The sequence below is a fragment of the Delphinus delphis genome, chromosome 8 (genome assembly GCF_949987515.2).
Source record: "Delphinus delphis chromosome 8, mDelDel1.2, whole genome shotgun sequence".
In the NCBI taxonomy this organism is placed as follows: domain Eukaryota; kingdom Metazoa; phylum Chordata; class Mammalia; order Artiodactyla; family Delphinidae; genus Delphinus; species Delphinus delphis.
In genome coordinates, this window is record NC_082690.1 from 33,698,040 (window position 1) to 33,710,037 (window position 11,998).

General features: G+C 37.3%; 1 protein-coding gene across 1 annotated transcript in view; it reads left to right on the forward strand.

Annotated features, from left to right (window-relative positions):
* The window catches only part of TRPC6 (transient receptor potential cation channel subfamily C member 6), a 110,781-nt gene extending 101,040 nt beyond the window's left edge, over window positions 1-9,741 (forward strand). Inside the window, exons 11-13 of the mRNA XM_060017218.1 lie at window positions 7,079-7,162; window positions 8,632-8,707; window positions 9,405-9,741. Of these exons, the coding sequence (XP_059873201.1) occupies window positions 7,079-7,162; window positions 8,632-8,707; window positions 9,405-9,556 (312 nt within the window). The 3' untranslated portion in view covers window positions 9,557-9,741. The remainder of the gene's footprint in view (window positions 1-7,078; window positions 7,163-8,631; window positions 8,708-9,404) is intronic.
* Window positions 9,742-11,998: the final 2,257 nt, after the last annotated feature.

Below are 11,998 nucleotides of genomic sequence, written 5' to 3' on the forward strand. Positions count from 1 at the left end.
TATACTGGGGTACTTATGGGTGATGGAATATAGAAATTGTGATGTAAAGAAGGGAAAATTGAAACAATAGGGACCTGATGGAGATATAATTAACTTAATTCTCGGCAGCTCAGGTGGAGATTATGCACACCTAACAGAGCTGCATTATTTGTCAGTAATCGAGAAGCTGTCACAAAAAGGCACCCTGAGAATTTAATGGCTCCTGTCGTCAGCCCAGTTTATAATGAGCAATGTACCCTGGAGCTGCATCAGCTCCGTAATTTGGAGCGGCAAAATCCCTGATGCTGAGGACTTTTGCTTCATTCTGGCAGCAGGCACATAGTAGGGATACAATAAATGCATGTTGCTGAGGGAAATTTTGAGTGAATTCATTAGGAGAAGGCAGTGTATCCGGTGGGACTAGCATTCAGTTGCACATATCATGGTGTTTTCAACAAGACAGTTGTTTTTCCCTCTCTCATTTAACTCTCCAGAGTTGGCAGTACAGGACTGTTGCCAGGAGTGAGTCTCTCTGATTCTCCTGGATTTTTTTGTCATAGTCAGATGCAAGATGACACCTTCACCTCCAGACATCACACCCACTTTTCAGGCATGAAGAAGGAATGGGGCAAAGGAAAAGTGGGCTCCTAGCTGAATCACCCTCAGAGATGCCTCCCAACAATTTCTGTTATTATATCTCATTAGACAGAACTCTGCTACAGGGCCACCCCATGGGACACAAATGCCAAGGAGGGATGCTATTTTGTTTTGCTTTTAAGCCAAGTATGTTACCTCCTCCAACAAAATAGGAATACTCTTATGTATTGATATAGTATTGATATAGCCAGATCATTGAACCAAGTAGTCAGAAGATTGGGATCTCATCTTATCTCTGCCCCTTTAGCAATTCGTTTGACTTCTCTGAACCTTAATTTCCTCATCTACAAGATAGGAATGATCAAGTTGTACAGCCCATCACACAAAATCGTTGAGAGGATTCAGTTGATGCTTCGTAAATCACAAACACTATTATACAAATAGTGAAGTACTTGTTATAAAGAAGCAGCTTTTTGTTATTTGGTTATGAATAACTCAATAAAAATTTTTCAAAAATAGGTCAGTGTGAGTTGGATTTTATAGTTTTCCAGTAAGAAATTACTTGTGCTGAAAGTATGATGAATGCATGATAACAATAAAGCGTTGGACAAATATGAGAAAAATTCAAGGGGGATCAACATGGCTTTTTTCTTTATGATAGAAACTATAGTGTCTTTCAAATCAAATAATTTTATTTTCTTTAGAGTTTCTCAAAAAATGTGGAAACTTAAAATTTGTTTTAATCATCTGGAAAATACATTTTATATTTTTTAAACATAGCTTGGATTACTCTACACTTTCCGATAGCACATATTTCAATCCCAGGCGAAAGCAAATTCTTTAACAGCAATACGAAGCCTCTGGTATCTGATCACAGTGGTAGATCGATGAAATGTTGATTCCAATGTCAGCTGAACCTTCTAGAGACCCTTTTGAGAGACTGTTTATTGTGGCAGCCATGGGAATGTATGGCTCATGTTTTCTTTCGAGAGAGAGCCTGCTTCAAGGAGTTCGGTCAGCTGACAGCCTCCGGCTGCAGCATCTTTGGGATCCCCTCAGCTTTCCCGCCATGGCCATGCTCTTTAGGTCCCAGATAGTTCAAGCCAACACAGGACCTCTCTTGGGGCATTCTGCACCGCAGCTCCCCGTTGGGCTGGCTGACTTTCCCAGACAATCTTACTACCTTTCCCTCTTTCCCAGGTGAGCCGTGCCTCACGGTCTGGGAGCTTTTTATGCCTTCTGCTGCCACTTCCCATTATCTTTCACAGGCATAATTCTGAATACATCTCATATTTCTCACTTTGTCTTGGCATTTGATTCCTAGAGGACCAAATCAACACAAGTGTCTATTTTCCCTTACCATTTAAGCTTGTGGTGAACAAAACTGAGGCATATTTCACATAGCTTGCTTTTGCTTGATACATTAACTATATTCCTGAGAAAATGTTTTTTAAAGCAACTATTTATAGTTCCAATCAGTTTTGCCTGTTGCTGTGTGTTTTCCCTAACCCATTTGCATGGCTTTTGTTCATTCTTTTTCATAAAGTCTATGTCTAAAATGGCACAGTTAAGTTTCTATTTTGCTGGGGTCTTCTTTCTTGGCTCCTTGAAAGTTAAAGTGGTTAGGTCGCACAAACCTTCCTTCACATCTGCTTCCTTCACATCTGCTCCACGGACACTATATAGATCAGTCAGATGAGCCATATAAAAATACTTTTTAGCATATCTATTTATTATCTTTAATCATCTCCTTCAGCTCCGAGTATCACTGACTTTGGTGGTTAGCATTAGCTTTTCGGACATATAGTCTGAAAGGACAGCATACATTAATATTCAGTCTCTGCCATACTGTATTACATGTGTAAACCTGAAAATGCCAAATAACTTCTTGAATATTTGCTCTGTTCTAGCTCTAGAACAGATCCCCTTCAAGTAGTCAGTTTCAGAGCAGGTTTTATATGCCATGGACCATAGGCAAGTATGGAGCGTAGATGTTATTTTAGGATTTGGGGTCCATTCTGTACTGGATTGAATGAGATGTGGAGATTTTTTTGTTTTAGCAGTTACATACCCAGGAACTATGTCCTTTAGCTTCTAATTAGGTCAGGGGCTTTCTTTTTAATCATCTGATGAACCAGTTATATAATGTAGTGGTTCCAATTTGTTACTATCACCAGGGTCACTTCAACAGATGAATTTGTACAAATTACCCATCCTCTTCTCCAGGTCTATAGAGTTAAAATCTCTGGCCATTGGGCCTGGAAATGTGCATTTTAATAAGTACTTAGGAGATTCTAATGCTTATCTGGGTATGGGAATCACTGAGTATTTCATTCCCTGGATGACTTAGTCATGGACATGAGCACATCAGTAAAAAGCAATATTCAGCAAAGTGTCTCCAAAAGAAATAGAGCAGATTAAAACTAACCATGAAATAGGCCTAAAGCCACATAGTAGATAATTATCCTTCTGTACAATAATAATAGCTGTTGACACTTGTACAACATCTACTATGTCAAGCTACACACCTTATCTCTTTAATCCTCATATTAACTCTAGAAGGTAGGTAATATTATTTTCCCTATTTTATACATGAGAAACCTTTGGTTAACAGAGGTGAAATGACTTGCTCAACGTCCCACTTCAGACACATGACAGAGCCAGAATTCAAATCCATATCTGTTTGATTTCAAGCAAGAGCTTTTACAAGCACTGTACCACATGGTTTCATGTCATATGTGCACCCCCTGCTGACTGATCATATTTCCTCTACATTTTCAGTTCATTGCTTTGATCCCTGCCTCAGACCCCTCAACGTGGGGAATGGGAGACTGACTCCTAGTACTATGTCCAACAACATAAAAAATTCCCAAGCCTGAGGCTTACTTGTTATTCTTAATGAATAACAAACAAGTTATTTAGTGTTCCTCACTCTAATCCTACAATGAAGCTGCAGCAAGGTAAGAAATGCTAATATCAAACTAATTACTAGAATTAAAAAAGAAAAGAAACATAAAGAATGCAGGAAATGCGGTAGAAGGTATGGGGGAAAAAAAGGACAGGCAGTGCTTTATTCAGAATCAGAGTGTGTATTTGCATTACACAGGAAGAAAGCTTATTACACCCAGTCCTTCCTGCTTCTACTCAACAAGCTCCCCTTTCCCACTCCCATCACATTATGCGTCAGTGCCATCTATAAATGTCCAAATCACTAAGGTTTAAATGCTATTCATATTGCCAACTGAATTCCCTTGACTTCCCAGTCTATTTTAGTAGCTGTACATCAAAACAAATATAAATTAGAATTTTCTGCCACCAAGTGGTAATAATGCTTCTTTGCACCATTGGGTAAGTTTCTTCTTACATATTACTCCTTTGTGTTATTAAATTTTTAAACATGTATTTGTTGAATACCTACTATAGATCAGAAACTGTTTAGAAATTTTTGCTAAATAAATGTTATATTTGCATCCAAATTCATACTTCAGATTTAGAGCAGAACTCTTCACATAAAAGTGATCCAAATTAATTTGTAACTGTTTAGTCATATACCATTTAACTATACTAGTGGTTCCCACTGAGAGGTAATTTTGATTCCACACTACCAGCAGTCCAGGGTGCATTTGTAATACCTGGAGACTTTTTTGGTTGTCACAACTAGAGAAGGGAACTGTTATTGGCATCTAGGGTATCAAGGCCATGGGTGCTGGCAAACATTGTACAATGTACTGGAAGCCCCCCACAATAAAGAATTACCCAGCCCAAAGTGTCAAAAATGTTGCAGTTGAGAAATCCCAGACTCTACCCATTGGGTGCGTGCAAAGAGGAGCTGTGTGTTATAAAACTGTATGACACACTGTAGCTGTAGTCATTGACACGTCAAGATCTACAATCTGGAAAATCTACAATTATACCCATTCTCAAATGAACAGAAAACTGTTTTCTGGCTTTCCTGGTACTGTTACCTCTTCTGTGTCATCCAGGGTATTAATTTGTAAGTCATCTGCCTCAGACCTTAAAACCATGTTTCAGATTTATCTTTCACGTGTGGTTGAGCTGCAGCCAATTGGTTCATGAACCTGTATTGTACACGTCTTGTATAGCAAGTTGTTCAGAAACCAGGTGAACTCTATTAGTGACCCGAAAGCACTTCTCCCTTCATTCATTCACCAACCAACAACTTTTGAGCACTTACCATCTGCGGGACAGCGATGGCTCTTAAGGCACTGAGATAAACTAAACAAAGTCCCTCCTTCTGTAGAGCCCAGGAGGATTTAGACAATAACCATGTAAACAAGCCAGTGAATAAAGTAATTAGCAATTGTGAAGCATGTTTTGAAGGGTACAAAAGGCCTAGCTTGCTCAAGATCTATTTTCATGGGGTAGGCAGAGAAAGCCATTTGAGGAGCTTATGTGTTGAGCTAAACTCCAGAGGATCAGACAAAGCAAGTCAGACAGGCAAAGAGCCAGGAAAAGAGTGTTTCAGGAATTGGGAATAACAAACCTTAAATTAGAAAAGAGCAAATGAAAAAAAGCCTGCATAGTGTTCATATAATATTAAATTTACAAAAAAGGATGATTGCCATAGGCATGGTGGGTTGTGGAGCTGCCTTAATTTGGAATGACCGGCACGAGTATTAAGGTCCACACATTCATCTCTAAAAAACTCTCAAAGAAGTATAATTTTTCACTTTCTTTTTTTCCATGAACACCATTTGGATGTGTTAGTGGCCTCTAACAAAAGAAGGAGACATCAAATTAATGATTTGCCACCATGAGGCTGTGCATTCATGAAGAGATGGACGTGATGCACACAAAGATTCCCTTTGCCTGGATCCTTTCGCTCTGATTATGAACCTGTCCTCACCCTCCATGCTTTATCATAAAAACTGGGGGATGGAAGTGATGACTCTGGTCATCATGTTTAATGATGTCTTTAAAGCATAAATCATAGTTTGAAATCCAGGAATCATATCTAATATATTAAATATCATTATATTTTATAATATTATAAAAATAAATGATTATGTAATTTGAAAATAAACATTAAAATATGTTGAAGTTTGCATTTGTTTCACGAATTCATAAATTAGTAGGACTTGAAGGACTGTAGAGGTCAACTAGGGCATTCCCTTCCCTGTCAGAAGAGATTGTAGGGTTTCAGCTTCTCACCTATTATCCCACAGCTAACTTGTGGCAGAGCCAGATTTGAGTTTTCAGGTTTCTGTCAAGTGCTCTTCTACAGAACCCAAGCTGCCTCTGGTTAATTTGGTCAATTGTACAATTTTATCTTAATTTTTTAAAAGTTAATATAAAGTTAAAAAAAATACGGACATTTTGCTGACATTATTAGAGAGGGTGAAATAAAAGGCAAATAACTACATGGAAAAGGATGCTATCTAAACAATATCTTCACAATGAATATGAATCTTGTCAGCCTTGCCATACTTTTCCCATTATTATAACTCAGCTAGATCATAGTTATTTATGTTATTCATTAAATACTCAGAACATAGCACAGCACCTTATATATAGAGGTCACTCACACATACCTGTTTAATGGATGAATGTGTGCATAGCTGCTTGAATTCAGCATGTGGCCATTTAAAGCATCAATGCATTGAAGTCAAGGATTTTAATTGAGTCTCATCGAGCTTTACCTGTAGCAACTTAGATGTCATTGGGAAATATAAATCATGGTTGTCTTAGTAGATAGTCTTGAAGTTTCTTCTCCCCTGGAAAAGAGTTTTGCACCCCCAAAAATGTATATTTGGAGATTCTGTGTTTTGCTCAATTTCTCCTACTTATTTCTTTGTAAAACCAATTTTTTCCCTTTAGAAAATGCCTTAAAGAGGTTTTTAATCATCCTCTTATCATGTTAATATGGTACTTTACCACCTCTCTTGCAGATTACTTTCCTTGTTATTTTCCTATTCAAGCAAATGTATTATTTGAAAAGTGCTGCCCAGATAGGATACTATATATATCCTAAAATTCAAATGGTTTATTAGTGCTTTCTTGGCACCTGAATCCTATCCTACAACAAAGTCTTGCCCTGGTGTTTCTTCAGGAGTCTTAGCACAGTCTCTACTGCAGGTGTGGATGGTGTAGTCAATCATGCTGGACTGTGGATCCCTCATCAATGGACTTCTGAGATCACCACCGTTATTTTCTCAACTTGTTTGCCTCTTCCTCCACCAAGGGTGTATCTGTGGGAATGTTAAAACATGACTCTCATGACAAAATGATTGATAGCCACAAAGTCTAAGAGTGTCCTCAGACAACCTCTAATAGACACTGAGAGGCTGAACACACCTAAAGTGTCTATGATTTGTCTTGGAAGACAGAATATTAAGCAAATTAAGTTAAAATGGCACTATACATATAGAAAAGATTATTTATATATATGAGACTTAGTTCACATATATAACAATGAGATAAATATCATCACATTGAAAAAAAATTAAATGATAATCAATTTCTAATTCTTTTCAAAATACAGTTTGGACATAGTAAACAATCAAGCTTAAGAAGTTCAGAAGATTTCCAGTTAAACAGTTTCAGTAATCCTCCAAGACAATATCAGGTAAGCATTAATTTTTAAAGAAATAAGACTAGTTATTTGTAATATTTAGAAACTCAAACTATGTGATTAGTTAAGTGAAAATGAACTGTTATGATATTTTTCTCAATATCAAAATAATACACTAATTCAAAAAAATATTTATTGAGTAACTACCATGTACCATGCACTTTCTAAGTACTAGAGATATAGAAGCGAACGAAATAGATGAAGTCTTGCCATCATGGAACTTAGAGCCTACACGTTTATTGTAAAAAGCCTATCTTACTAATGTGAATTCTCCATTGTTGTTCTTTTCCAAGTTGTTTGGGTTATTCTGTTTCTTTGCCTTTCCATATAAATTTTAGAATTGATTGTGTATTCCAAAACTGTGACTGTGTTGAATCTATAGATCGATTTGAGTAGAATTGTTGTCCTAACTATATAAAGTCTTCCAATACATGAACACAGACAAAAAAAAAAAAAAAAAGTCTATCTTACAAAAAACATAAAGAAGGGAGTAAAAAACCCCACCACTGAGAAGTAAAGACTACTTACTGTTCGTGAATATTCTTCCAGATGATTATATGTATGTATATAATTTTACATATAGTTTAATATTATTATAGAAATGTATATGTAATATTATATAAATGAGTTAACAAGACTTATATAATGAATAATAGTTTTTCACTTCACAAAACATATATTCATATTAATTTTAATGGATGTACTATATTCCTTTGTACAAATAAATAATCCTCTATTGATGGACATTTAAGGGTTTTTTTTTTTCACTATTGTAAGTAGACTACGATGAACATACTTGTCCATGTACTTAATTACATCATTAGGATAAGTTCTTGAAAGTGGGATTTGACTATCATTTAGTTTAAGGTTTAGGTAGCAAGATTTGGTTTAGCTATATATCCACCCAGGACTTCCTGCATACTTGCTGAGTCTCTTACTTTTTATGAAAAGTACATAGTAAAAGCAATATCCTCATGGTGGAAGCTCAAGTGCTAGAGAAATATTATTACATTGAAGCTAGCCATTCCTAAATTATTAACAAGTATAAAATCAAAACTGGCTCCATTTCTTTGTAATGGAGGGGAAAAGCCATAAATGAGGGCACATTTGCTTAACTTTCCATTTCCACGTGCAGAAGTGCACACCTCTGACCTGCCCAGCTGTTAAGGCTGTGTCTTGTTCTAACACTTTCAAGTAAAATACAAGCAATGAAGGATTAGATGTTTGCTCTGAACTTATTCTTTTCTCAAGAATTAACTTTTCAGTCATTAGTCCTGGTGATGTGAAAATTACTTTTAATATCTGGAGATAGTATGCATCCCCTACCAGATAAATCATCTTAATCTTTCATAGCTATCATTTCTGAAGTGCTTACTAAAGAGAGAAAAAATCAGACACTTATTCCAAATGAGTGATTTATCATGAACGTAAAACTAAGATGGATTTCTCTTTTCTCTGTCTAGAAAATAATGAAGAGGCTCATTAAAAGATATGTATTACAAGCCCAGATAGATAAGGAGAGTGATGAAGTGAATGAAGGTGAGTTGAACACAGGGACAAGTCAGCCCCTGAGCATAAGCCAGGACCTGGGTCCTGAGGCAGAGCTGAGGGAGAGCTGGAGAGATGGGCGTGGGAAGGGTGAGCTTCAACAGGAGAAGACAGGATCTCGCCAACCATCAGTATTGCTACACACTGGGGAAATAGGCTATGTCTCCGCAGTTGGGGGCAGATGACACTTGCTAGATATGTAACTACAGTCATCTCTTGGTATTCATGGGAGGTTGTTTCCAGGACCTGTGTGGATACCAAAATCCATGGGTGCCCAAGTCCCTTATATAAAATGAAGTAACTACTACAGTCTACCCTCCGCCTCCGCACACCTGATACCCGAGGAGAGCGAACAGTGTTATATCCGTGGGGGGCTTGGAGGGAGAAGGAAGTGGTTGGGAATAGTAAGGGTCCATTGCCCCCAAACCCTGTAACATTTGCCACCAGTGTTTCCCTTCCACTGACTTCAGGAGGACGACGTTGTAAGTTTTCTCTATAATCTTTTCACTAACCAAAATACTGAGCTGAGAAAATAGAAACCTGCCCCCATTAAAAAGTGATTTCCTTTGAAGGGATTCAAAATACAGGTGTGTGTGGCATTAAGGCTCATTTCAATCTATCCCAGAATCACTAGTTTCTCTGCATTACGTATTTACAATTGACTTCTTATCACTCTTGTTTTGCAAAGGGGAGCTGAAGGAAATTAAACAGGACATCTCAAGTCTCCGCTATGAACTTCTTGAAGAAAAAACTCAAAATTCAGAAGACTTGGCAGAACTTATTAGAAAACTTGGGGAGAAATTATCAATGAAACCAAATCAAGAGGAAAGCAATAGATAATGCAAAGTCTTTCTTTAAAATTCATATTTATTTGTCCACTTGAAGCCATGTTATTTTCTGATTTATTTTTTTAACTGGCAATATGACCAGCTTTTAGAGAAGAAAATGTTCAAAGATAACTTGGGTCATCCTATTATTTGGAACTCCACTATTTAATATTTTTGATGATTAAATTTCATTATTCAGGCTAAAGGTTGCAGATTATGATGAAAATTATTCCCAGTTGTTTGGTGCTTGTTGTGTAAACTGCTTTCTTGGGTACAACTATTGTGATGATGTGATTGCCATGTAGTGTTTGCCTGGGAATCATTTTAGCTGGCAGGGCAGACACACCATATTGTGGTATTTCCCTGATGGAGATATCAGGTACCTTCTTGCCTGCTCTATGGATCCCTTGCTGGTGACTTCCAGACTTGAAATCTAGAAAAAAATAATCTCTTGCCATTTAGAGAATACTGTTTAATCATCTACCCTTCTTAGCCCCCACAGAATATGATTGATAATATCTGCAAAATGGGGTTAAATCTTTCCTAAATTTTCTGATTCATCTCTTTGAAAATGTTACACTTACCAGTGAAAAAGTGTTTCCTTCACTGAACTCTGGAAACATAGTTCAGTTCTGTGTGTGTGTGTGTGTGTGTGTGTGTGTGTGTGTGTTTGCACATGTGCATGTGAAATACTTGTCCTATTTTCTTTTGCAGCCAATACAGATACTCAAAAGCTCTTTATATTATACTTTTTATTGTACAATGTACAATTTTTTATTTTATTGAAAAATTATTGGCCAAATAAGAACACTTTATTGGAGAAGTATGAAAGCCACAAACAATTATCGTTATTTGCTTCAATTATAGCACAATTTTTGTGCCATTTCCAAGGGGCTTTACAGGTGAATTCCTATGTTTGGCCTCAAATGTAAAGCAAAAAACGTGTTGAGGGAACTTGCAAATACTTAGTATGTCCTACCCTCCTCTCAAAATATATAAAACAGGAATCTGAATTCATGAGCATTTACCAAGAGGTTGCTATTACTTACTGATGATATGAGGCCATATCTAAAACAACTAAAAGAAAGAAATGAAGGTTCACTATTCAGCTACCCAAAGACTGTCAACATTTGGATGATGCTGAGCATTGACTGGAAGTGCTGCTTTAAATTCAAGCAAATTTTAAATTTCATTTTAAAGATAAAATGGTCACAGGGGCTTCCCTGGTGGCGCAGTGGTTGAGAGTCCGCCTGCCCATGCAGGGGACACGGGTTCGTGCCCCAGTCCAGGAAGATTCCACGTGCCACGGAGCGGCTGGGCCCGTGAGTCATGGCCACCGAGCCTGCACGTCTGGAGCCTGTGCTCTGCAACGGGAGAGGCCGCAACAGTGAGAGGCCCACGTACCGCAAAAAAAAAAAAAAAAAAAAAGATAAAATGGTTACAGAGAATCTATTTAGCCCCAACTTTGATTTAGTTTACATCAAAAAGCCTTTATGTAACCAGATCAGAAAATATAGCTGAGATTTGTGATTTTGTGTTTGGTTATTACTTATTGAGAAATTATTTAGTGATACAGAAAAGGTCTGTTTTCAAATGTTTTGTGACAACATTTGAATCAGAAATTTTAAAAATCAACCTCAAAACCAAATGCACTATCTGCAAATTAAAACAATCTAAATGCATAAATCTTGTGTGTCATGCCATGCAAGAGACTGGCCTCCAAGCCACTATGACAGCAAATGGGCTTGACTCCAGAAGATTCTGGAAAAGGTATTTAGACGTCTCAGTGTCTTTTAAGTTGGGTTGACTTGACAAGATGTAAGTTTTAGGAAATGCAACAGGCATGACAATGAGTTCCTCAGTAAAAGACACTGCCATCAAGGGCCACCTGTTATTGTTCAAAATTAAATGTCCTGAAGTCAACACATTTTCCTTGAAGTGCAGCTGAATTGGCATCTCTTCTAATTTCCTTTTAATTGGAAGATGAAAAGACAACTCAAGCATATTTTAAGAAAGGCTTTAAAAATTCCAGCAAGAACTTAATTCAAGGCATATTGGCAAAGGATTGTCAAAGCACAATGATCCTTCAAATATCTCAAGACCACTGGCTTTAAATCCTGTATTCATGTTGCAGTAAGCTTAATCTTTTAAAATTAGGTGGTTAAGAAATTTAAATGTGTTTATCCAAACTGCTGTCTCTCATATTTCTCCTCTGTGGTTTGGTGCTTTCTGGAAGTTTGGGTACCATAAGGAGGACAGAACAATGATATCTGGCACTCTGACCATACAGCTACTCCCTGAGGCGCCAAGCCCTGCCCACTCCTCATGGCAGACCATCCACCAAAGAACAAAATGAAGCCCCTGGTTTTGTACATCGCTGCCTAGTTTGACTCTCTGCTGTTCTCATTACTCTGAGACTGAGAAATAACACAAATTCAATATGATTTTACTAGGA